The sequence below is a fragment of the Phyllopteryx taeniolatus genome, chromosome 16 (assembly GCF_024500385.1).
Source record: "Phyllopteryx taeniolatus isolate TA_2022b chromosome 16, UOR_Ptae_1.2, whole genome shotgun sequence".
NCBI classification, from domain to species: domain Eukaryota; kingdom Metazoa; phylum Chordata; class Actinopteri; order Syngnathiformes; family Syngnathidae; genus Phyllopteryx; species Phyllopteryx taeniolatus.
In genome coordinates, this window is record NC_084517.1 from 238258 (window position 1) to 265473 (window position 27216).

General features: G+C 45.7%; 2 protein-coding genes across 18 annotated transcripts in view; both read right to left on the minus strand.

Moving 5' to 3' along the window:
* Positions 1-27216, minus strand: part of LOC133466105 (coatomer subunit zeta-2-like) — a 126589-nt gene that overhangs the window by 32183 nt on the left and 67190 nt on the right. For 14 of the 15 annotated variants that reach the window (XM_061749469.1, XM_061749467.1, XM_061749477.1 and 11 more), the window contains one exon: positions 1478-1533. The exons of the other annotated variant lie outside the window; for it this stretch is intronic. In XM_061749469.1, coding sequence (XP_061605453.1) covers positions 1478-1533 — 56 coding nt within the window. The remainder of the gene's footprint in view (positions 1-1477; positions 1534-27216) is intronic. 15 annotated transcript variants of the gene reach the window in all.
* Positions 1478-25983, minus strand: LOC133466104 (uncharacterized). Of its 3 annotated transcripts, XM_061749460.1 has the most exons (4): positions 24108-25983; positions 22334-23781; positions 22092-22217; positions 1478-12881 (listed from the first exon to the last, which is right to left on the minus strand). In XM_061749460.1, the coding sequence occupies exon 4, from the start codon at positions 7094-7096 to the stop codon at positions 4031-4033; it is 3066 nt and encodes a 1021-aa protein (XP_061605444.1). In that variant the 5' UTR covers positions 7097-12881; positions 22092-22217; positions 22334-23781; positions 24108-25983; the 3' UTR covers positions 1478-4030. The 3 variants fall into 3 exon arrangements, with proteins under 3 accessions (XP_061605444.1, XP_061605445.1, XP_061605446.1); XM_061749461.1 differs by having other exon boundaries at positions 23080-25983; XM_061749462.1 differs by lacking the exons at positions 22092-22217; positions 22334-23781; positions 24108-25983 and adding an exon at positions 13006-14210.

Below are 27216 nucleotides of genomic sequence, written 5' to 3' on the forward strand. Positions count from 1 at the left end.
CTGGAGAGAGCTGATTGGTCAGCACAAAGTAGACTAGAACAGGTGGACACAACAACCTAATGAGCACACGACAAACATGGAACACAGGAAAACATGAAACAAAACTAAACACAACCCAAACCAAAACACAGACCATGACAACACTGGCCACCCAACAATTTCCACAATGTAGTGCAACAGAGTACTCGGTTCACGGTTAGCTATTAACAAATTAACATTTACATATTTTGTATAGGCGGCACGGTGGACGACTGGTTAGAGCGTCAGCCTCACAGTTCTGAGGACCCGGGTTCAATCCCCGGCCCCACCTGTGTGGATTGCATGTTCTCCCCGTGCCTGCGTGGGTTTTCTCCGGGCACTCCGGTTTCCTCCCACATCCCAAAAACATGCATTAATTGGAGACTCTAAATTGCCCGCAAGTGTGAATGTGAGTGCGGATGGTTGTTTGTTTCTATGTGCCCTGCGATTGGCTGGCAACCAGTTCAGGGTGTACCCCGCCTCCTGCCCGATGACAGCTTGGATAGGCTCCAGCACGCCCGCGACCCTAGTGAGGAGAAGCGGCTCAGAAAATGGATGGATGGATATTTTGTATAGAGCGGCACGGTAGAGGACTGGTTAGCACATCTGCCTCACAGTTCTGAGGACCGAGGTTCAAATCCCGGCCTCCCCTGTTTGGACTTTGAATGTTCTACCAGTGCCTGTGTGGGTTTTCTCCAGGTACTCTGGTTTCCTCCCACATCCCAAAAACACGTGTGGTAGATTGATTGAAGAGTCTAAATTGCCCGTAGGTGTGAATGTGAGTGCGAATGGTTGTTTGTTTATATGTGCCCTGCGATTGGCTGGCGACCAGTTCAGGGCGTACCCCGCCTCTCGCCCAAAGATAGCTGGGATAGGCTCCTGCACGCCCGCGACCCTAGTGAGGAAAAGCGGTACAGAAAATGGATATTTTGTGCTCTTTCTGTAACACTCTAGATGCCACAAGATGGTGCCATAGCTACTAATACTGTTGAAGTGACACATCTCAACTGAGAGACTGACATTTCTGTATGTCGTTGGGAGCTAAGAATCATGTTATCATTCATTCTCTCTATTTTCTGTTGGCAAAAATGGAAAAAGTGACATTTAATTTTTTAGTCTAACACAAAGAATGAAACTGCGATTGGCTGGCAACCAGTTCAGGGTTTACCCCGCCTCCTGCCCGATGATAGCTGGGATAGGCTCCAGCACTCCCGCGACCCTTGTGAGTATTAGCAGCTCGGGAAATGGATGGATGGATGGATGGACACGGAATGAAACAAACCAAGTGTTATGACACACCATACACACTTAATGTTTTTTTTTTTTTTTTTAACATGATACAAATATCTATTGTCAACACCTTGACAGTATTGTGTTCTCACACACGGGCACAACATACAGTCAAGCCACAACATGTCTGAGAGCAGAGCAGCAGACATTTAATATGTGGGTTAATTACCTCAGGATTTGACTGAGGCAGTCAAATAGGCAGTTGAGTACAGACATCAGCATCAGCTAGAGAGAAGGAGAAATAAAGACTGTTTTAGATGACTATATTATGGTCGCATTAATGTGTTATAAGCTGACAATCTGTGTATATCCCCCATTTGGTCAATTTAGCTAAAATTGAGCTTTAAAAGGAGCTTTTCCAAAACATCTGTCATTTAAATATTATAGATACCATTGTGCTATTGGGAAATATGTATCTTAATTTGACATCTTTGGGTATTTTAAAAGCATGTCGAATCAGATACATTCAATTGGGTTTGACACAGGTTATCTCCCAGGGACAGATTGTGACAATGTCCCCTTCTGGCCAATTACCAATGAGTTGTAAAGGCGAATGCCCAGAGGAAACAGCAGCTAGATGCTCTGCCTGATCAGACTCCCATGCTTAAGGGTGCTATGTGTTGTCCATTATTGACAGGATATTATACACGATACGCTCTGCCACCGAGACCAAGGAGTCTGTGTTCATCACATATCCAGACCGATGGACCCACCCGTCCTGTCGAGCAGCATCCTTCTTTTTAATGCTGCCCCCACAGCACACGACAGCACAGAAGATAACAGTGCCAACAACAGACTGGAAAAACATCTACCGCAGTGTTAGTCTTACGGTGGAAACAGGGTTCAGATGGGGTCAATTCCTCCAGAAGTACACGATTATCTCCTTGGTTTTGGAGGTGTTAAAATCATTTGCCCTGCACCATCCCCCAAAGTCCTCGACCAGGGTCCTATACTCCCCCACCTGTCCACTTTCAATGCACCCAACAATCATTGGGTCATTCGATTATTTCTGCACATGGTAGAGCTCAGACTCATTCTGGAAGTCGGATGTGGAAGAGTGAACAGGACAGGGGAGAGCACTGTCTGTGTGAGCACCTTAGAATTCCTATGCACCTGCCTCAGCTCATTGATGTCTCCATCTTTGAATAATATTTTTCTATTAAAGGCAGCCTTGATGCTTCAGGTAACCCAGGGCAGACAAAAAGATAGAACACGTGGACGGACAACATGGTGCAGTATATGTTGTCTTTTGAGACAAGTGCTGAGGAAACTGGAAGCCACAGTCAGAAATGACAAAGTTTATACCAAAATAGCCACGTTTCTGGTGAGCTCATGAGACATGCTCTCATTGGGGGAAAAAAACAACAACCTAAAATGGTACTTGGGGGGAAAAAAAAAAAGTTTTGATTGCTATCTATTAAAAAACACTGCTTCGATTAGTGATGTCATGATACCAAAATTCTGACTTCGATACTATACCTGCATAAATACCTTGATACCGGTACTGAAACAATACCACGGCAAAAATCTAAAACGTCGGTATATATTTTTTCTATTACTATATTAATTATTTGGCAGCAAGGTGGACGACTGGTTAGCACATTCGCCTCACAGTTCTGAGGACCTGGGTTCAAATCCAGTTTACCATGTGTGGAGTTTGCATGTTCTCCCCGTGCCTGCATGGGTTTTCTCCAGGTACTCCGGTTACCTCCCACATCCCAAAAACATGCATGGTAATTGAAGACTGTAAATTGCCCATAGGTGTGAATATGAGTGTGAATGGTTGTTTGTTTATATGTGCCCTGCGATTGGCTGGCGAGCAGTTCAGGGTGTACCATCCAAGTTTCTGGAGGCCTGTAAAATGTTTTTTTTCCGAATCCTAGGAGTCTTATTGTTCCAAATAAACTTTGAGGTAAGCTGCCAAGGCCATGAAATAAGTGTTTTGGGATGAATACGGGTATACGTACATTGGAAAAGGTCTAAAAAGTTTGGGAGAACATTCATTTTAATGCAATTGATCCTGCCAGCAAGAGACAAATGAAGAAGTGTCCAATGCAGGAAGTCCTCATTTAGCCTTCTTAAAGGGACAAGAAGTTCTGGTCTACTAGGTCCCTACTTTTACTACTAGTTTATACTAGTATATAAAGTTGTTGAATGGATATGTCTGGGTCAGACATTAACGGTAAGATGTCATCCACATACAATGACAGCTTATGTACCTGTCCTCCTCTTATGATACCAAGCATCAGGCTGGATCTAATGGCCACTGCCAGTGGCTCAATGGCAATATAAAAAAATAGGGGGGAGAGTGGGCAGCCCTGACAAATTCCAATGACTAAGAGGGACGTATTCTCAGCAGCTGTTGTTTGTTTGGACTCTGGCACAAGGAGACAGAGAAGCAGGAGTTCCATCCATCCATTTCCCCTACCACTTATCCTCACTAGGGTCACGGGCATGCTGGAGCCTATTCCAGCTGACTCTGGGCTCGAAGTGGGGTACACCGTGAACTGGTTGCCAGCCAATCGCAAGGTACATGTTTTGTTTTTGTTTTTTTTCTGTTCTGTCATGTTCAGCTGCATGGCCTTGCAGAATGGTGGATCTGTATGCCTCTGTGCTGGAACAGTTTTGCTGTGCAACAGGGGAGTTTGAAATACTCCCTCTGCTTATTTTTAATATTTTTGTAATTATTCTGATCTTCTTCTTTTCCTTTCGGCTTGTCCCGTTAGGGGTCGCCACAGCGCGTCATCCTTTTCCATGAGAGCCTATCTCCTGCATCCTCCTCTCGAACACCAACTGCCATCATGTCTTCCCTCACGACATCCATCAACCTTCTCTTTGGTCTTCCTCTAGCTCTCTTGCCTGGCAGCTCCATCCTCGTCATCCTTCTACCAATATACTCACTCTCTCTCCTCTGGACGTGTCCAAACCATTGAAGTCTGCTCTCTCTAACTTTGTCTCCAAAACATCGAACCTTGGCTGTCCCTCTGATGAGCTCATTTCTAATTTTATCCAACCTGGTCACTCCGAGAGCGAACCTCAACATCTTCATTTCCGCCACCTCCAGCTCTGCTTCCTGTTTTCTCTTCAGTGCCACTGTCTCTAATCCATACATCATGGCTGGCCTCACCACTGTTTTATAAACTTTGCCCTTCATCCTAGCAGAGACTCTTCTGTCACATAACACACCTGACACCTTCCTCCACCCGTTCCAACCTGCTTGGACCCGTTTCTTCACTTCCTGACCACACTGACCATTGCTCTGGACGGTTGACCCCAAGTATTTAAAGTCCTCTACCTTTGCCATCTCTTCTCCCTGTAGCCTCATTCTTCCCCCACCACCCCTCTCATTCATGCACATATATTCTGTTTTACTTCGGCTAATCTTCATTCCTCTTCTTTCCAGTGCATGCCTCCATCTTTCTAACTGTTCCTCCAGCTGCTCCCTGCTTTCACTGCAGATAACAATGTCATCTGCAAACATCATGGTCCACGGGGATTCCAGTCTAACCTCATCTGTCAGCCTATCCATCACCACTGCAAAAAGGAAGGGGCTCAGGGCTGATCCCTGATGCAGTCCCACGTCCACCTTAAATTCTTCTGTCACACCGACAGCACACCTCACCGCTGTTCTGCTGCCCTCGTACATGTCCTGTATTATTCTAACATACTTCTCTGCCACTCCAGACTTCCGCATGCAGTACCACAGTTCCTCTCTGGGTACTCTGTCATAGGCTTTCTCTAGATCTACAAAGACACAATGTAGCTCCTTCTGACCTTCTCTGTACTTTTCCATCAACATCCTCAAGGCAAATAATGCATCTGTGGTACTCTTTCTAGGCATGAAACCATACTGTTGCTCGCAAATACTCACTTCTGTCCTGAGTCTAGCCTCCACTACTCTTTCCCATAACTTCATTGTGTGGCTCATCAACTTTATTCCTCTATAGTTGCCACAGCTCTGCACATCACCTTTGTTCTTAAAAATGGGCACCAGTACACTTTTCCTCCATTCCTCAGGCATCTTCTCACGCACTAGAATTCTATTGAACAAGCTGGTCAAAAACTCCACAGCCACCTCTCCTAGATGCTTCCATACCTCCACAGGAATGTCATCAGGACCAACTGCCTTTCCATTTTTCATTCTCTTTAATGCCTTTCTAACTTCCCCCTTACTAATCATTGCCACTTCCTGGTCCACCACACTTGCCTCTTCTACTCTCCCTTCTCTATCATTTTCCTCATTCATCAACTCCTCGAAGTATTCTTTCCATCTACCTAGCACACTGCTGGCACCAGTCAACATATTTCCATCTCTATCCTTAATCACCCTAACCTGCTGCACATCCTTCCCATCTCTATCCCTCTGTCTGGCCAGCCTGTATAGATCCTTTTCTCCTTCTTTAGTGTCCAACCTGCCATACATGTCATCATATGCCTCTTGTTTTGCCTTTGCCACCTCTACCTTTGCCCTGTGTCGCATCTCAATGTATTCCTTTCGCCTCTCCTCGGTCCTCTCAGTGTCCCACTTCTTCTTAGCTAACCGTTTTCCTTGTATGATTTCCTGTACTGTGAGGTTCCACCTCCAAGTCTCCTTCTCTCCTTTCCTGCCAGAAGATACACCAAGTACTCTCCTGCCTGCTTCTCTGATCACCTTGGCTGCAGTGGTCCAGTCTTCTGGAAGCTCTTCCCGTCCACCGAGAGCCTGTATCACCTCTTCCCGAAAAGCTGCACAACACTCGTCCTGTCTCAGCTTCCACCACATGGTTCTCTTCTCTGCCTTTGTCTTCCTAATTTTCCTCCCCACCACCAGAGTCATCTTACACACCACCATCCTATGCTGTCTAGCCACACTCTCCCCTACCACTACTTTACAGTTGGTAACCTCCTTCAGATTACATCGTCTGCACAAGATGTAATCCACCTGTGTGCTTCTACCTCCGCTCTTGTAGGTCACCCTATGTTCGTGCCTCTTCTGGAAAAAAGTGTTCACTACAGCCATTTGCATCCTTGTTGCAAAGTCTACCACCATCTGTCCCTCCAAGTTCCTTTCCTGGATACCGTACTTACCCATCACTTCTTCATTACCCTTATTACCTTCACCAACATGTCCATTACAATCTGCACCAATTACGACTCTCTCTCTGTCTGGGATGCTCCGAACTACATCATCTAGCTCCTTCCAGAATTTCTCTTTCACCTCTAGGTCACATCCTACCTGTGGGGCATAGCCACTAATCACATTACACATAACACCCTCAATTTCAAATTTCAGCCTCATCACTCGATCTGATACTCTTTTCACCTCCAAGACATTCTTAGCCACCTCTTCTTTTAAAATAACCGCGACTCCATTTCTCTTCCCATCTACACCATGGTAAAATAATTTAAACCCTCCCCCTAAACTTTTAGCCTTACTGCCTTTCCACCTGGTCTCCTGGACACACAATATATCAACCTTTCTCCTAATCATCATGTCAACCAACTCCCGAGATTTTCCTGTCATAGTCCCAACATTCAAAGTCCCCACATTCAGTTCTAGGCTCTGTGTTTTCCTCTTCTCTTTCTGCCGAAGAACCCGCTTTCCACCTCTTCTTCTTCTTCTTCTTTGACTTCGACTTCGACCCACAGTAGCTGAATTTCCAACAGCGCCCTGCAGGTTGACGGCGCCGGTGGCGGACGTTGTTAACCCGGGCCACGACCGATCCGGTATGGAATTCTTTGGATGAACGCTCATATTTGTTTGGCAAGGTTTTAAGCCGGATGCCCTTCCTGACGCAACCCTCTGCATTTATCCGGGCTTGGGACCGGCCTACAGTTTGCACTGACTTGTGCCCCCCATAGGGCTGCATTTTTGTAATTATTCTGATGTTTATTGAAAATGCAGCCGGACAGAAAAGGGACATACAGAGGGACAGAATGAACAAGGGAAATAGGGGTGAGAACCACCGCAGAACAATCGTGAGACAGTCTAGATATTTGAACACAAGTAACATGACAATAGTCAAATTGTGTTATTATTTGTGGTTGGGGGGGACCCCCGGTGAGGACATGCAATAAATAACCAAGAAAACAAGATGAGAGAGGACAGAAATGGACAGTACAAGATGTGGGAAATGAGCAAGGCAGTGCTACTGACGAGCGGCGCGGTGGGATTCTCTTTTAGTGTATAAACACCTGTTAAAAGAAAAGGTGATGTAACACAGTGGTAAACATGACCCTGTGCCAGCTTTTTTGGAACGTGTTGCAGCCATAAAATTCTAAGTTAATGATTATTTGCTAAAAACAATAAAGTTTATCAGTTTGAACATTAAATATCTTGTCTTTTTAGTGTATTAAATTAAATGTAGGTTGAACATGATTTGCAAATCATTGCATTCTGTTTTGGTAGTGTTTTGGTGCAGGCAGCGTGGGTTCAGTTCCCACTCAGTGACGGTGTGAATGTGAGTGCGAATGGTTGTCCGTGTCGATATGTGCCCTGCGACTGACTGGCAACCAGTTCAGGGTGTAGTCCGAAGTCAGCTGGGATAGGCTCCAGCGTCCCGCGACCCTAACCAGGATAAGCGGTGTTGAAAATGGATGGATGGATGCATTCTGTTTTTATTTATGTTTAACACAACGTCCCAACTTCATTGGAATTGGGGTTGTAAATGGTATGCAGCCAATAATGGTCAAGTGGCGTGTAACGTCACGAATCATTCCACTGGGTGAACGGAACGGACACACAGACACACACTGTGCATAGTGGGTACAGAAAGTATTCAGACCCCCTTAAATTTTTCGCTCTTTGTTATATTGCAGCCCATCCATCCATCCATCCATTTTCTTAGCCGCTTCTCCTCACTAGGGTCGCGGACGCACTGGAGCCCATTGGGAGGGGGGGGGTACACCCCGAACTGGTTGCCAGCCAATCGCAGGGCACATAATAAGTGCCTGTCGTGGCGGCAATGCCCGAACCTGTTGGTGGACACCAACGGTGAGGGATGCCGTCGAGCTGAAGAAGGAGTCCTATCGGGCCTTTTTGGCCTGTGGGACTCCTGAGGCAGATGATGGGTACCGGCTGGCCAAGCGGAATGCAGCTTTGGTGGTCGCTGAAGCAAAAACCTGGGTATGGGAGGAGTTCGGTGAGGCCATGGAGAAATACTTCCGGACGGCTTTGAGGAAATTCTCGTCCACCATCCGGCGTCTCAGGAGGGGGAAGCAGTGCACCACCAACACTGCGTATAGTGGGGATGGGGCGCTGCTGACCTCAACTCAGGACGTTGTGAGTCGGTGGGGAGAATACTTCACCTTTTCCTGAGGAAGCAGAGTCTGGGTTCTCTGAGACGGGCTCTCCTATCTCCGAGGTGGTTTAAAAGCTCCTCAGTGGCAAGGCCCCGGGAGAGGATGAGATTCGCCTGGAGTTCCTAAAAGCTCTGGATATTGTGGGGCTGTCCTGGTTGACACACCTCTGCAACATCGCATGGACATCGGGGACAGTGCCTCTGTATTGGCAAACTGCCAGGGAAGAAAGGAACGGGAGATCGACAGGCGGATCGGTCCAGCGTCTGCAGTGATGCAGACTTTGTATCGGTCCGTTGTGGTAAAGAAGGAGCTCAGCCGAAAGGCGAAGCTTTCAATTTACCGGTCGATCTACGTTCCTACCCTCACCTATGGTCACGAGCTGTGGGTCATGACCGAAAGAACAAGATCCCGGATACAAGCGGCTGAAATGAGTTTCCTCCGCAGGGTGTCCGGGCTCTCCCTTAGAGAGAGGGTGAGATCCGGGAGGATCTCAGAGTAGAGCCGCTGCTCCTCCACATCGAGAGGAGCCAGATGACGTGGCTGGGGCATCTGATTCGGATGCCTCCCGGACGCCTCCCCGATGAGGTGTTCTGGGCACGTCCCACCGGGAGGAGACCCTGGTGACGACCCAGGACAGGCTGGAGAGACTACGTCTTTCGGCTGGCCTGGGAACGCCTCGGGAACCCCCGGACGAGCTGGATGAAGTGGCTGGGGAGAGGGAAGTCTGGGCATCCCTGCCAAAGCTACTGCCCCCGCGACCCGACCTCGGATATGCGGTAGAAAATGGATGGAGGGATGGATGGATAGCTGATAGCTGACTGCTGATGGTGTAATCTTGTGGATTGAAAGCAGTTTCCTATTTGTCCATATGAAGCATACAAACATTTTCATGTTGTCAGTGTTTTTTTGTGTTGTTCAAACAATCTAATTGAGCATTTATGATTTGACATGACACTGTGCTATTATATTTACTGTGTAGTTTTTCCAGTATGTTTAAGAGGAAAGAGGCAGCAAGTCTGTTCTGCGGGACACAGACAAATAAACCATATGAACTGCAAAGCCCGCCACATTATTACTGACTCGAACACTCCTTCTGGAGGGCCAGGCATAGGAGATAATGATAAAGTCTGGGAGTATTACAGAGGGAACTTGAGCAGATTTTCAACTGGCTACTCTGTATCTGAGCCAGAAGTAAGATTTTTTTTTTGTATTGTACAATCAACGCATCATAATGGAAAACAAATACAGTGACTAAATATTCTTCATAAAAGTCTGATTTCTAAAAATAATTTATGTGAGTAAATTTACGGTCAGGTGATGTGTTTAGGTAAGTTAAGGAATGAGTTACACTTCCTTCTTGCTTCATAACAGGATAACTGTAGTTTCACAAATCACAATATTTTATTCATCTTTGAGAAAAATGTGCATAATTAATTGTAAATTGTAACTTAGTATTATCTGTCTTGTTGCTTTAATGAAATAATTGATTTTTACGGTCACCTACAATACTGGGCCACAGGAACTGTGAAAGACTCGAGAGTCTGAATTGCTGTGTGTGACCCCGTCAATGTAATAACCGTGTGGCTCGAGCAGTACATTCTAGTCTGTGGAATTGAAGCATTGTCTCAGAGCATCTTTTGCCCTCGGGGCGCAGGGTGGTTGTGGTCTAACCTTTCCAGTGGGGGATCACCATGTTTGAATCTTCAGTGTTAGCATAAATGTGTACGCTTGGTGTAACAGTTTACAAACTGATAAAAGTCTTGTTGAGAACTGTCCAGTGTAACAAGATTAAAGTCTCTGGACATTCTGATGTGGGCATCAAGGATTTTTCTTTGCACCCTCTCCACTACGGAATGAATTACGTCACATGTGTAATCTTGAAATAATGCAACCAGCAACTGCGGCAAAAACCTTCTCAGTATGTAGTCACGTTGGACAATCACCACTGAAAGTTGAGTATCCGGACTTTAGATTGTTTTCTTCGAAGTCACATGCCCTCCTCTTCTTTTCCTTGCGGCTTGTCCTGTTAGGGGTTGCACAGCGTGTCATCCTTTTCCATGTAAGCGTATCTCCTGCATCCTCCTCTCTAACACCAACTGCCCTCATGTCTTCCCTCACCACATCTATCAACCTTCTCTATGGTCTCTTGCCTGGCAGCTCCATCCTCATCACCCTTCTACCAATATACTCACTCTCTCTCCTCTGGACATGTCCAAACCATCAAAGTCTGCTCTCTCTAACTTTGTCTCCAAAAGATCTAACCTTGGCCGTCCCTCTGATGAGCTCATTTCTAATTTTATCCAACCTTGTCACTCCTAGGATGAACATCAACATAATTTCCATTTCCGCTCTGCTTCCTGTTGTCTCTTCAGTGCCACTGTCTCTAATCCGGACATCATGGCTGGCCTCACCACTGTCATATAAACTTTGCCCTTCATAGTGGCAGAGACTCTTCTGTCACATAACAAACCTGACACCTTCCTCACCCATTCCAACCTGCTTGGAATCATTTTTCACTTCCTTACCACACTCACCATTGCTCTGGACTGTTGAGCCCAAGTATTTAAAGTCCTCCACCCTTGCTATCGCTTCTCCCTGTAGCCTCACTCTTCCCGCTCCACGCCTCTCAGTCATGCATATAATACTTGTGCTGATCTTCATTCTTATCCTTTCCAGTGCATGCCTCCATCTTTCTAACTGTTCCTCCACCTGCTCCCTGCTTTCATTGCAGATCACAATGTCATCTGCGAACATCATGGTCCACGGGGACTCCAGTCTAACCTCATCTGTCAGCCTATCCATCACCACTGTAAACAGGAAGGGGCTCAGGGTTGATCCCTGATGGAGTCCCACCTCCACCTTAAACTCCTCTGTCACACCTACAGCACACCTCACCACTGTTCTGCTGCCCTCATGTCCTGTACTATTCTAACACACTTCTCTACCACTCCAGACTTCCACATGCAGTACCACAGTTCCTCTCTGGGTACTCTGTCATAGGCTTTCTCAAGATCTACAAAGACACAATGTAGCTCTTTCTGACCGTCTCTGTACGTCTCCATCAACGCCCTCAAGGCAAATAAAGCATCTGTGGTACTCTTTCTAGGCATGAAACCATACTGTTGCTCACAAATACTCACTTCTGTCCTGAATCTAGCCTCCACTACTCACATTGTAGTGAGTAGTGGAGGCTAGATTCAACTTTATTCCTCGATAGTTCCCACAGCTGTGCACATCACCCTTGTTCTTAAATATGGGCACCAGCACACTTTTCCTCCATTCCTCAGGCATCTTCTTACCCACTAGAATTCTGTTGAACAAGTTGGTCAAAAACTCCACAGCCACCTCTTCTAGATGCTTCCATACCTCCACAGGAATGTCATCAGGACCAACTGCCTTTCCATTTTTCATACTCTTTAGTGCCCTTCTAACTTCCCCCTTAGTAATCATTGCTATTCCTGGTCCACCACACTTGCCTCTTCCACTCTTCTTTCCCTCTGATTGTCTGCATCCATCAACTCCTCAAAGTAATCTTTCCATCTATCCAGCACACTACTGGCACCAGTCAACACATTTCCATCTCTATCCTTAATCACACGAATCTGCTGCACATCCTTTCCATCTCTATCCCTCTGTCTGGCCAACCTGTTGAAATCTTTTTCTCCTTCTTTAGTGTCAAACCTCGCATACATGTCATCATTTGCCTCTTGTTTGGCCTTTGCGACCTCTACCTTCACCCTACGTCACATCTCCATTTATTTATTTCTCCTCTCCTCAGTCCTCTCGGTGTCCCACGTCTTAGCCATTCTCTTTCCTTGTATGATTTTCGGTACATTGAGGTTCCACCACAAAGTCTCCTTCTCCATTTTCCTACCAGAAGATACACCAAGTACTCACCCTCCTGTTTTTCTGATCTCTTTACCCCTCCTAGACATTCTTAGCTAATTCTTCCTTTAAAATAACCTCTACTTCATTTTTCTTCCCATCTACACCATAGTAAAATAATTTGAACCCTGCCCCTAAACTTCTAGTTTTACTGCCTTTCTACCTGCTCTCCTGGACACACAATATATCAACCTTTCTCTTAATCATCATATTCACCAACTGTTGAGCTTTTCCTGTCATAGTCAGTATTTATTAAATTAATTTAATGACAATCTGAGGATGGTGAAGAGGTGTTTGCAGGTTCTTGGATGGTGACGAGGTGTTTCCGAGATTCTTGAATACTAATCAGAATCCAGGTGAGAAGGCATCTGATTATCTTCAGAGGCTGCAGAGTGTCCTGTGTGCTGCTGTGAAGAGAGGTGGTGTAAAACAGGTGTATGGCGACCGACACTTATAAAGCAGTTCAAACGTGGCTGCTGGGACCACAGCCTGGGCTTACAGCTGGAACTAAAAAAAAAAAAAAAAAAGTACCTTAGAACTTAGCACAGGTGTTGCTTCAAGTGCGTACTGAAGAGGACAGGAGAGCATCCGAAAATGACAGGATTCAGCGTCACTTTAGCTCCACCAAAACAAAGCCATTTGTTAACATTCACTCTGTGCCTGACATGTCTGCCCGTGATTCCAGTGCCAGATTACTGTAGTCATATATCTCTGAAACTGAAAGTCTGCAAACCCAAGTAGCCCAGTTAAAAATGCAGCTTAATGGCAAGAAATACAAAAAAAGAGCAGGAACACGAATTTAAAGCTGCCATATCGCCAAATAACTCACCTGCACCAGTGGCTGAAGCACAGGCTCATCAAGTGAAACCAAAAGCATGGTTTTGTTTCAAATGCGGTGAAGATGGGCGCATCGCCAGGAACTGTGACAAGCCCATGAACAAAGCCCTTGTAGACCAAAAATACACATAACTCAAACTCAAGCAGGATGAGTGGAAGGCGCAAGACAGTCTTTAAACTGGACCAAATTCCAGTGATGGGACATACCGGGGTGTCCACACGTGCATTTGGCACCAGGACACCCTCAGTCGCAGTGCGATGATCGACTTTGTGGTCGTATCATCGGACTTGCGGCCGCATGTCTTGGACACTCGGGTGAAGAGAGGGGCAGAGCTGTCAACTGATCACCACCTGGTGGTGAGTTGGCTCCGATGGTGGGGGAAGATGCCGGTCCGACGTGGCAGGCCCAAACGTATTGTTAGGGTCTGCTGGGAACGTCTGGCGGAATCCCCTGTCAGAAGGAGTTTCAACTCCCACCTCCGACAGAACTTTGCTCATGTTCTGGGGGAGGCGGGGGACATCGACTCCGAGTGGACCATGTTCCGCGCCTCCATTGCTGAGGCGGCCGACCAGAGCTGTGGCCGTAAGGTGGTCGGTGCCTGTCGTGGCGGCAATCCCCGAACCCGTTGGTTGACACCAACGGTGAGGGATGCCGTCGAGCTGAAGAAGGAGTCCTATTGGGCCTTTTTGGCCTGTAGGACTCCTGAGGCAGCTGATGGGCACCGGCTGGCCAAGTGGAATACAGCTTTGGTGGTCGCTGAAGCAAAAACTCGGGCATGGGAGGAGTTCGGTGAGGCCATGGAGAAAGACTTCCGGACGGCTTCGAGGAAATTCTGGTCCACCATCCGGCGTCTCAGGAGGGGGAAGCAGTGCACCATCAACACTGTGTCTAGTGGGGATGGGGCGCTGCTGACCTTGACTCGGGACGTTGTGAGCCGGTGGGGAGAATACTTCGAAGACCTCCTCAATTCCACCGACACGCCTTCCCATGAGGGAGCAGGGTCTGGGTTCTCTGAGGCGGGCTCTCCTATCTCTGGGGTTGAGGTCACCGAGGTGGTTAAAATGCTCATCGGTGGCAAGGCCCCGGAGGTGGATGAGATTCGCCCGGAGTTCCTCAAGGCTCTGGATGCTGTAGGGCTGTCCTGGTTAACACGCCCCTGCAACATTGCGTGGACATCGGAGACAGTGTATCTGGCTTGGCAGACTGGGGTGGTGGTCCCCCTTTTTAAGAAGGGGGACCGGAGAGTGTGTTCCAACTATAGGGTGATCACACTCCTCAGCCTCCCTGGTAAGGTTTATTCAGGGGTGCTGGAGAGGAGGGTCCGTCGTGAAGTCGAATCGCAGATTCAGGAGGAGCAGTGTGGTTTTCGTCCTGGCCGTGGAACAGTAGACCAGCTCTACACCCTTGGCAGGGTCCTCGAGGGTGCATGGGAGTTCGCCCAACCAGTCTACATGTGTTTTGTGGACTTGGAGAAGGTGTTCGACCGTGTCCCTCGGGGGGTCCTGTGGGGGGTGCTTCGGGAGTATGGGGTACCGAACCCCCTGATACGGGCTGCTCGGTCCCTGTACGACCGGAGTCAGAGTTTGGGCCACATACCCGGCAGTAAGTCGGACTCGTTTCCGGTGAGGGTTGGACTCCGCCAAGGCTGCCCTTTGTCACCGATTCTCTTCATAACTTATATGGACAGAATTTCTAGGTGCAGCCGAGGCGTAGAGCGGGTCCGGTTTGGTGGCCTCAGTATTGCATCTCTGCTTTTTGCAGATGATGTGGTTGTTGGCTTCATCAAGCCGTGACCTCCAACTCTCACTGGAGCAGTTCGCAGCTGATTGTGAAGCGGCTGGGATGAGAATCAGCACCTCCAAATCTGAGACCAAGGTCCTCAGTCGGAAAAGGGTGGCGTCCAGGTCGGGGATGAGATCCTGCCCCAAGTGGAGGAGTTCAAGTATCTTGGGGTCTTGTTCACGAGTGAGGGAAGAATGGAACGGGAGATCGACAGGCGGATCGGTGCAGGGTCTGCAGTGATGCTGACTTTGATCCGTTGTGGTAAAGAAGGAGCAGAGCCGAAAGGCGAAGCTCTCGATTTACCGGTCGATCTATGTTCCTACCCTCACCTATGGTGAAAATGGATGGATGGATGGAACCAAGGATACAAGAAAGAGTCCCGACCATGCTGAAAAATCCAGCATCAACCAGCATGGATTTTTTTGGCTGGTGTACGCTGGTTAATGCTGGTTTGTGCTGGTCAGATGCTGGTGTTACTGGTGGACCACCATGACAATGCTGGACCAGCATAGGATTTTAGTAGACCAGCATGGGATGCTCGTGGACCAGCATGGGATGTTGCTGAACCAGCATAGGATGTATAGTGGAACAGTATGGGATTCTGGTCAAGCAGATTTACCACCACAGTTGTTCCCATGTTACTGAATGTGTCCACATTGCCATTATAGTCAACCAATTGGGTCATCTTAATGGTTCGAGATTTTGATGTCTTGAGGCAATTCTTACAATAAGAGCACACCTCACAGATACGACTGCTCTCCAGGGAAGGGGCGGAGCACTAAATCCTGGGCCCTGATACATAAGACTCTTAAAGGGTTCCCCCACCTCACCTAAAACGCACCTCCACTGCGCCCTATACACACACTGTAGTCTATCCTTCACTTGTTTTATTATGTTTTGTGACTTGTGTTTTAAGTTTGAGCTCACAATATTGTATCTCAAAAGGCTGGCCCAGTGGCATGCAAAGGGTGGGGCGAACAGTGCAGTGGCCTCAGGATCCACCTTGGGGCATCCAAACGGGTTGGAGTGGGCATCGATGTAACCCTCGCCCACCATATATATTATTCAAGAGGGAAAATCTTCGATCCGTGCTGTTGAACGTAACCGCTGCAAAACAATCATGACAAAATGATATACTGATGTAATTCACCATTCCCTCACTTCATTCGCTCCACCACAGCTAACACAACACCATCCTGTATGCTAGCTGCTTACTGATGGAGCAACTCTCCTCTATCTGTTTGGACCTTTTTACACATGATGGTGACCAGGGGCGGTTTCTGATATGAGCGATACGGGTCGCTGCCCAGGGTGGCATTCTGGGTGGGGTGGCCAATTTGCCAGAAAAATGCGTCAGAACTAATCGGGAGAAGCTTCATCATGCAACAAGGCAATGACCCAAAACACACTGCCAACACAACAAAGGACTGGCCAAGTCAATCAGACTGGGGTGGTGGTCCCAATAGAGCATGCATTTTACCTCCTGAAGAGGAGACTGAAGGGAGAAACCAAGAACTGAAAGAGGCTGCAGAAAAGGCCTGGAAAAGCATTTGAAACGAAGAATGCAACAGTCTGGTGAACTCAATGGGTCGCAGGCTTGATACAGTTTTTGCAAGTAAGAAAAAAGAAGAAAAAAAAAATATTCCGAAGTACGAGGCCCCCTCCGTGCTTGGGGCCCTAGTACAACATTAGAACTTAGGTCAGAACCACATAAATGGGTCAGAGAAATTAAGACAGGTCAGCACCATGACAGCCGCACATTGCTCTACATGTGAATAAACAGCCTCAGTCGAGAATTACACTTACAATAATGATACCTTATTTGGTGTACATGCACACTGTTCACGAGAAAAAGCACTGTGCATCTTCTCGTGTTAGATATGTCTTGCAGGCCATGTTTCCATCAGGTAACTCTCGTATGATGTAATATGAACATTGGATACAGTACATGTGATGTGGGTCTCATGCATCTTAATATACTGTTTTTCAACCGACTAGCTCCTTAAAAGTAAAACATTTTTCAGTTAAAAAAAAAACAATTTCAATGCACACAGATTTTTTTGTATCGTAGCCACATATCAGATGTTTGTGACAAAACAAACCGCATGAAAATCGCTTAAAAATTTTGTGAGTTATGATTTTTATTATTTTATTTTTTTTAAGTGTGCTTAGGCCCAAAGTGAAGTTTCAATAAAAATAAATTGTGTGGAGGGGTGGGAACATCACAGGATTCCCTCATCAAGATGGCGGACACTCTGTACGTCGCTCCAACTCGCTCTTGCAGTCCAGGCTTCATCTAGTGTTATATAAGATATCTCTGTGTGTATATAACCAGTGAAACTGAAAGTGGGTAAACAAAAACCGGAAGTACATTACAGTGATAATATTTCCTTTAAAGTTTAATAAAATCGTGATCCATCCAAGCAACTTGTAATCACTTTTTAAAATGTAAAAATATTTTAGTATTATTTAGTCAAACAAACGAACCTTTTATTTATTTATAAAAAAAATTTAAGAACCTGTAAATCAGTGATTTCCAACCAGTGTGACATGGCACATTAGCATAAAATTATAAAATTTCACTTAATTGGTCAGAAAATTATTTATTTACAACCAATACTGAATATTTGTTCATCTATCATATAGTGATGGACAGAACAAATAAATGCTATTGTATTAGATGGCAGAACTTACATACATTACTTGTGTATCCAATTTTTGTGACATTTTTGTATGGTGGTGTTGTGAGATTTTTCCAAGGTAAAAAAATATGTATTAGTTGTATTGTATTGTATTAGTATTATTTAGTCAAACAAACGAACCTTTTATTTATTTATAAAAAAAATTTAAGAACCTGTAAATCAGTGATTTCCAACCAGTGTGACATGGCACATTAGCATAAAATTATTAAATTTCACTTAATTGGTCAGAAAATTATTTATTTACAACCAATACTGAATATTTGTTCATCTATCATATAGTGATGGACAGAACAAATAAATGCTATTGTATTAGATGGCAGAACTTACATACATTACTTGTGTATCCAATTTTTGTGACATTTTTGTATGGTGGTGTTGTGAGATTTTTCCAAGGTAAAAAAATATGTGCCTTGGCTCAACAAATGTTGAGAATCACTGCTCTAAATCGGTGATTCCTAACCAGTGTGCCGTAGCACATTACTGTGCTGTGAGCGCTTTTCAGGTGTGCCGTGGGAAATTATCAAATTTTACTTAATTGTTCAGAAAATTATTTATTTACAAGAAATATTGTATCTTTGTTCATCTATTTATGCCAGTGAGGCATAGTGACAGACAGAACAAATAAATCCTCCTCTATTAGATGGCAGGAAGTACAACCCCAATTCCAATGTAGTTGGGACGTTGTGTTAAACATAAATAAAAACAGAATACAATGATTTGCAAATCATGTTCAACCTATATTTAATTGAATACACTACAAAGAAAAGATATTTAATGTTCAAACTGATAAACTTGAATGTTTTTAGCAAATAATCATTAACTTGGAATTTTATGGCTGCAACACGTTCCAAAAAAGCTGGAACAGGTGGCAAAAAAGACTGAGAAAGTTGAGGAATGCTCATCAAACATGTTTGGAACATACCACAGATGAACAGGCTAATTGGGAACAGGTGGGTGCCATGATTAGGTATAAAAGGACCTTCCTGAATTGCTCAGTCATTCACAAGCAAAGATGGGGCAAGGTTCACCTCTTTGTGAACAAGTGTGTGAGAAAATAGTCGAACAGTTTAAGGACAATGTTCCTCAACATATAATTGCAAGGAATTTAGGGATCTCATCATCTACGGTCCATAATATCATCAAAAGGTTCAGAGAATCTGGAGAAATCACTGCATGTAACGGCAAGGCCGAAAACCAACATTGAAAGCCCGTGACCTTCGATCACTCACTGCATCAAAAACCGACATCAATGTGTAAAGAATATCACCACATGGGCTCAGGAACACTTCAGGTTTTGGAGAAACATACAATCCAAGCAATGTCTTTTTCATGGACGCCCCTGCTTATTTCAGCAAGACAATGCCAAATCACATTCTGCATGTGTGGGTGGCTTCGTAGTAAAAGAGTGCCTGCCTGCAGTCCAGACTTGTCTCCCATTGAAAATGTGTGGCGCATTATGAAGCGTAAAATACGACAACGGAAACCCCGGACTGTTGAACACCTGAAGCTGTACATCAAACAAGAATGGGAAATAATTCCACCTACAATGCTTCAACAATTAGTGTCCTCAGTTCCCAAACGTTTATTGAATGTTGTTAAAAGAAAATGTGACGTAACACAGTGGTAAACATGACCTTGTACCTTGTACTTTTTTGGAACGTGTTGCAGCCATAAAATTCTAAGTTAATGATTATTTGCTAAAAACAATAAAGTTTATCAGTTTGAACATTAAATATCTTGTCTTGTGTATTCAATTAAATATAGGTTGAACATGATTTGTAAATCGGCGGCACTGGTTAGAGCGTCAGCCTCACAGTTCTGAGGACCGGGGTTCAATCCCCGGCCCCGCCTGTGTGGAGTTTGCATGTTCTCCCCGTGCCTGCGTGGGTTTTCTCTGGGCACTCCGGTTTCCTCCCACATCCCAAAAACATGCATGAATTGGAGACTCTAAATTGCCCGTAAGTGTGAATGTGAGTGGTTGTTTGTTTGTATGTGCCCTGCGATTGGCTGGCAACCAGTTCGGGGTGTACCACCCTCCCCATTGGGCTCCAGCGCGTCCGCGACCCTAGTGAGGAGAAGCGGCTCAGAAAATGGATGGATGGATGATTTCCAAATCATTGTATTCTGTTTTTATTTATGTTCAACACAACGTCCCAACTTCATTGGAATTGAAGTTGTACATACAGTAACTAATGTATCCACTTTTTGTGATGTTTTTGTTTGTTGGTGTGCCGTGAGATTTTTCAATTATAAAATATGTGCCTTGGCTCCATAAAGGTTGGAAATCACTGCTCAAAATAATGCCTTTTGATCAATCCACACTCCAGTCTGTTAGATGGCGGTAATGCGCCTAACTTTAGTTTTCCAACCGCCAATCAAACTCAACAAGGAGAATACAAATCTGTTTCAGGTGGAAAGCTGCCCGCTGCGCGCCCAAGTTGACCACAGCGTCTGCTTTTCAAGGAGGATTCACATGGTCAGCCAATTTATTTAAATACACGGCTCTTTTTTCGTCTATTAAAAAAATAGCTAATGAGGTTAACTGAACTCACTTGCTGTTGTGATAAGCTAACGTTAAACTTAAAATAGTCAGTTTTTTGTCATACAAAAGATTACTACAGTCTATTGGAGTTAGCTGCTTGCTTGATTCCTCTGTACTGTTAATGTGGACAGCTAAGGTCCATCCATCCATCCATTTTCTTAGCCGCTTCTCCTCACTAGGGTTGCGGGCGTGCTGCAGCCTATCCCAGCTATCATCGGGCAGGAGGCGGCGTACACCCTGAACTGGTTGCCACCCAATCGCAGGGCACATACAAACAAACAACCATTCGCACTCACAGTCACACCTACGCTCAATTTATTTAATGTCTTAAACTTAAAACATGCACAGCCTTTTTATCATATAAGATAGCTCAGCTAACATTAGCTGCTAGCGCTAACTAGAAACTTTAGGGTTTTTTTTTTCCCCCGGCCCCGCCTATGTGGAGTTTGCATGTTGTCCCCGTGCCTGCGTGGGTTTTCTCCGGGCACTCCGGTTTCCTCCCACATCCCAAAAACATGCACGTTAATTGAACACTCTAAATTGCCCGTAGGTGTGACTGTGAGTGCGAATGGTTCTTTGTTTGTATGTGCCCTGCGATTGGCTGGCAACCAGTTCAGGGTGTACCCCGCCTCCTGCCTGATGACAGCTGGGATAGGCTCCAGCACGCCCGCGACCCGAGTGAGGAGAAGCGGCTCAGAAAATGGATGGATGATTTATTGTCAGTCAAATAAATTAACATTACTAAAATAATTTTACATATACATTTGTCATTAAAAAAAAATACCAATTGCTTTCTTAATTATCAGTGAAATAATTATTAACGGCGCCAGCCAATTGCAGGGCACATAGAAACAAACAACCATTCACATTCATATTCACACCTACGGGCAATTTAGGGTCTTCAATTAACCTACCAAGCATGTTTTTGGGATGTGGGAGGAAACTGGAGTACCCGGGAAAAAAAAAACGCAGGCAGGGGGAGAACAAACTCCGCACAGGCGAGGCTGGATTTGAACCCAGGTCCTCATAACTGTGAGGCAGATGTGCTAACCAGTCTTCTACCGTACCGCATATAAATATAATATAAGTAAATTTAAAAAAAGAAACATTTGATTTGTAGTCAGCCAACAGACATTTTGTGCAGGAGAGGTGATGGGATATGGATGATCCATGCCATATTTGGAAGCCAAAATGACATCCAATTAGACTCCATGAAACATAAAATATGTTTAGATGAATGATTTCTATATCAATCACTTAACTACAGTATATTTATTTCTCCATTACAGTTAAGGGGCATTTAACTGCGACAGTGACTTTTCTCACCGGCGGACACATAGTTGCACGAAATTTGACTGACTTTATTTTAGGCTTTACACGATCAGGATTTTGGGGGCCGATCAGCGAGTTTAAAAAAAAAAAAGATCACCGATCACTGATCCGATCACAAGATGGAGCAATGTGTCTATTTAAATAACTTTATCATTTACTGTATATAGTTGTGTACTGTATACTGAGTATCTTCAAATGTATTATCAAGCATTTTTGACAAACCAACATTACAACATGACATAAATAATGGCTAACTTACTGTAATTAAATTACTTCATATGCACTGAAAATGTAGAGCATGATTAAACAGAACACTGGCATGTTTACATACGACCGTCAGAGCTAGCACTAGCTTGCTAGGCTACGTAACGTTTTGTTGCCTGCTTGTGAGCCGCATTGTATTAAAAGTCCGTGAACATACCTCAAGCAATCCTTGAATGAACATCCTCTCCCGAGCACCGGTGACATTCCTCATTTTCCGCATTTCCTCATTATGTTCTTGTTCGCGATTCCATTGTTGTTGTTGTCGTCATGGTAACGAGTGGATCTGGTCACGTTTGAGTTGACAAGATAAAGCCCAGTGATCGTAGAAGACGGGATGCGATATCAAAATACAAGATTTTATTGCAGTAGTCTGACATAGCCTCTCCTGGAAGCCGTCACCTTATCGTGGTGGAGGGGTTTGTGTGTCCCAATGATCCTAGGACCTAAGTTGTCTGGGGCTTCACGTCCCTGGTAGGGTTACCCATGGCAAACAGGTCCTAGGTGAGGGACCAGACAAAGCACAGCTAAAAATATTAATGGATTGATGTTTCCCTTGCCCGGATGCGGGTCACCGGGCCCCCCCTCTGGAGCCAGGCCTGGAGGTGGGGCTCGAAGGCGAGGGCCTGGTGGCCAGGCCTTCACCCATGGGCCCCAGCTGGGCACAGCCCGAAAGGGTGACGTGGGTCCGCCTTCCCATGGGCTCACCACCTGTGGGAGGGGCCATAGGGGTCGGGTGCAGTGTGAGCTGGGCGGTAGCCGAAGACAAGGACCTTGGCGATCCGATCCCCAGCTACAGAAGCTGGCTCTAGGGATGTGGAATGTCACCTCTCTGGCAGGGAAGGAGCCCAAGCTGGTGTGTGAGGTCGAGAAGTTCCAACTAGATATAGTCGGGATGGCCTCCACACACGGTTGGGCTCTGGTACCCAGACCTCTTGAGAGGGGTTGGACTCTCTTCCACTCTGGAGTTGCTAACGGTGAGAGGCGCAGAGCGGTGTGGGTATACTTATTACCCCCCGGCTCGGCGTCTGTACGTTGCGGTTCACCCCAGTGGACGAGAGGGTAGCCTCCCACCGCCTTTGGGTCGGGGGACGGGTCTATGCGGGTCTATGTATGTGCCTATGCACCAAAACAGTAGTTCAGCGTACCCTTTTTGGAGTCCTAAGAGGGGGTGCTGGAAAGTGCTCCCGCTGGAGAATCCCTTGTTCTGCTGGCGGACTTCGATGCTCAGTTGGCTCCGATGGTGGGAGAAGATGCCTTTCCGACGTGGCAGGCCCAAACGTATTATGAGGGTCTAATGGGAACGTCTGGCAGAATCCCCTGTCAGAAGGAGTTTCAACTCCTACCTCCGAGAGAACTTTACTCATTTTCCGGGGGAGGCGGAGGGCATTGAGTCCGAGTGGACCATTGCTGAGGCGGCCGACCGGAGCTGTGGCCATAAAGTGGTTGGTGCCTGTCGTGGACACCAATGGTGAGGGATGCCGTCAAGCTGAAGAAGGAGACCTTTCAGGCCTTTTTGGCCTGTGGTACTCCTGAAGCAGCTGATGGGTACCAGCTGGCCAAGGGGAATGCAGCTTTGGTGGTCGCTGAAGCAAAAACTCGGGCATGGGAGGAGTTTGGTGAGGAAATGGAGAAAGACTTCCGGACGGCTTCAGGGAAATTCTGGTCCACCATCCGGCATCTCAGGAGGGGGAAGCAGTGCACCATCAACACTGTGGTCAGCAGTGCCCCATCCTCATCGCCCACACTGAGACGGTGGGGAGAATACTCTGAAGACCTTCTCAATTCCACCGACACACCTTCCCATGAGGAAGCAGAGTCTGGGGTCTCTGAGGCGGGCTTTCCTATCTCTGGGGTTAAAAAAAAAAAATGTCTGAAAAATCTATATTTAACGAGCTACTGTGTTTATGTTTATCTTACAATCACCATAGGATGTTGGTCAATGCTGGTTGACATACAACTATGCCAGTCAGATCTGGTTTTGCTCACCAGCTACCACAGGGGTAACAGCAGCATGGTTGACACCAGCAAAACCAGCTTACTGGTGCCATGCTGGTTGCTGGTGACGTCAGCAAAGCCAGCATGCTGGTTCCAGCAAGACCAGCTGATTTTCACCACCAAGACCAGCACCAAAACACAATAAAAACAGCATATGCTGGTTTTTGCTGGTTTTCACCTTGCTGGTCTTTGCTGGATGTTTTAGCAGGGAAGTCAAAATGGAAGTGCGAAGCCAAGTGTCAACATGGCTCTGCTGCTGCTCAACTTAAAAGGAGGTTGGTTGGGATGACGCCAAAGTCACAGTTGGCGGAGTTCAGTAAGTTAGTCGGAGTCGAGCTGTTGCTCCTCCGCATCGAGAGAAGCCAAAGGAGGTGGCTTGGGCATCTAGTTAGGATGCCTCCCTGGTGAGGTGTTCCGGGCACGTCCCACCGGGAGGAGGCCCAATCTGTCGGCTGGCCTAGGAATGCCTTGGGATCCCCCCGGAAGTCCTGGATGAAGAGGCTGGGAAGAGGGAAGTCTGGGCTTCCCTGCTTAAGCCACTGCCCCCGTGACCTCTGATAAGGACAATGGATGGATGGATGGGCATTATCGCGGGACAGTCATTGCAGTATATTATGTATTGGATAAAAAAATAAATCTGGATACTGTTCAATTTCAAAACATAATGATTGCTCTATAAGCATTAATACATTATGGCTTCAATATTTGCATTTATGGCAACCTTGTAATGCCGCATACATTTGCATGCACTTTCTGTATTTCCTGTATCCACTGTTGCTGCGGAATTTATGCAAATTTCCCCATTGTGGGGAAACGTACGGGGAAAGGTTATCTTATATTACAAATATTTATGATATTTATCTACTTTAAATTATAGGTTCATTTTTCAAGTGAGGTAGCAGAGATCACATGCTAATTTGTTTCTGGTCCCTGTTTGGCTGTCTAGCATTGTATATAAAAGTATTTTTCTCTGTAAACTAATTTGTCTGCTATTTTGCTCTTCAAAGCTAATGTGCGCTATAACGCTGTTCAAGCCATGCCAAATTGACAAGTGTACTGTACCACCCAGTCACTTATTTTGGTGTTTTGCGACGTTTTGTTATAGCTTAGTGATCCGTCTCTTGTCCTATCCTCACCCTGTCCTTTGTGACCCGTGATGATCATAATACTTGACTAAAAGTGTAGTTTATTCGCTGTCATGGAGGAGATGATTAGTGACTTATGCTGTGCTGACAATGGACACGAGGCGCACGTTCGCCTCCGCGGCTCGGCATGTAGCCATGTTAGCTGTAGCTCACTGGTAGCTGGGGCAGAGCTAAATATACTGAACAAAAATATAAACGAACACTTTTGTTTTTCCTCCCATTTTTCGTGAGTTGGACTCCAATATCTAAAGCTTTTTCTACATACACAAAAGGCCATTTCCCTCAAATATTGTTCACAAATCTGTCCAAATCTGTGTTAGTGAGCATTTCTCCTTTGTTGAGATGATCCATCCCACCTCACAGGTGTGGCATATCAAGATGCTGATTAGACAGCATGATTATTGCACAGGTGTGCCATAGGCTGGCGACAATAAAAGGCCACTCTGAAATGTGGAGTTTTATCACACAGCACAATGCCACAGATGTTGCAAGTTCTGAGGGAGCGTGCAATTGGCATGCTGACTGCAGGTATGTCACCAGAGCTGTTGCCCGTGAATTGAATTTTCATTTCTCTACCATAAGCCATCTCCAAAGGCGTTTCAGACAATTTGGTAGTACATCCAACCGGCCTCACAACCGCAGACCATGTGTAACCACACCATCCCAGGACCTAAACATCCAGCATGTTCACCTCCAAGATCGTCTGAGACCAGCCACCCGGAGAGCTGCTGCAACAATCGGTTTGCATAACCAAAGAATTTCTGCACACACTGTCAGAAACCCTCTCAGGGAAACTCATCTGCATGCTCGTTGTCATCAGGGCCTCGACCTGACTGCAGTTTGTCGTCGTAACTGACTTAAGTGGGTGAATGCTCATATTCGATGGCGTCTGGCACATTGGTATTCTCTTCACGGATGAATCCCGGTTCTCACTATCCAGGGCAGATGGCAGACAGCGTGTGTGGCATTGTGTGGGTAAGTGCTTTGCTGATGTCAAAAACCATCTGTATGGACATTTCAACATATTTCACAAACACAATTGCCCTAGATTGATTGTTACATATATTGTTCACAACAAATTGAATTTGAAATCAGATGTCATGGAAAATTGTGACACACAAATATTAAGTGTCCAACAATTGTTCACTCTATGTAAGAAGGGATTTGTTGAAAACAAAATCTTCTAATATCTGTTAAAAGTGAAAAAAAATGCATGAAAAGAACAAACTCATTTAGTAAGAAACAAAGTAGACACACTTTAATTGCTTTACTGGGCTAGATAAAGTGGTGTGGAGGGCCAGATCTGGCCCCGAGGCCTTGAGTTTGACATCTGTGCTCCAGTGGTTGGTGAAAGAATCACTGAATTAAATGTTCAAACTGTGCATGATGTAGCAGTGACTTCAACTTATTTTCTATAAATCCAATACAATATATTGGCATTTAATCATTTAACAATGTTTGTTTAAAAAAATGTATTTAGGTAGAATTTTTATTTAACTTTCATGTACAATACATCTTAATTGAATAAGTACAGTTTTTATTTTCAATATTCAAGCACATTGTTAATGTTCCAACTGTGCATAATGTTACAATGATTTCAAATATTAATTATACTTTATAGGAATAAAACCAGTGCCTACTGTATTGTACTGTTGGTCATTATGGTAGTATGTTTCACGTGGTATTGGGGTAAAATGTTTGAGAAGCACTTGCCTCGAGGCTTTTAAATACAAAGAGGTCGTAGCCAGATATTTTATAGACATGCGTGCCTGTTCATGAAGTCCATCCATCCATTTTCTGAGCCGCTTCTCCTCACTAGGGTCGCGGGCGTGCTGGAGCCTATCCCAGCTGTCATCGGGCAGGAGGCGGGGTACACCCTGAACTGGTTGCCAGCCAATCGCAGGGCACATAGGAACAAACAACCATTCGCACTCACATTCATGCCTACGGGCAATTTAGAGTCTCCAATTCATGCATGTTTTTGGGATGTGGGAGGAAACCGGAGTACCCGGAGAAAACCCACGCAGGCACGGGGAGAACATGCAAACTCCACACAGGCGGGGCCGGGGATTGAACCCGGGTCCTCAGAACTGTGAGGCTGACGCTCTAACCAGTCGGCCACCGTGCCGCCTGTTCATGAAG

Excerpts from the sequence above, each read along its gene's own strand:
- LOC133466104 (XM_061749460.1), bottom strand. The coding sequence starts at position 7,096 with ATGCAGAGGGTTGCGTCAGGAAGGGCATCCGGCTTAAAACCTTGCCAA.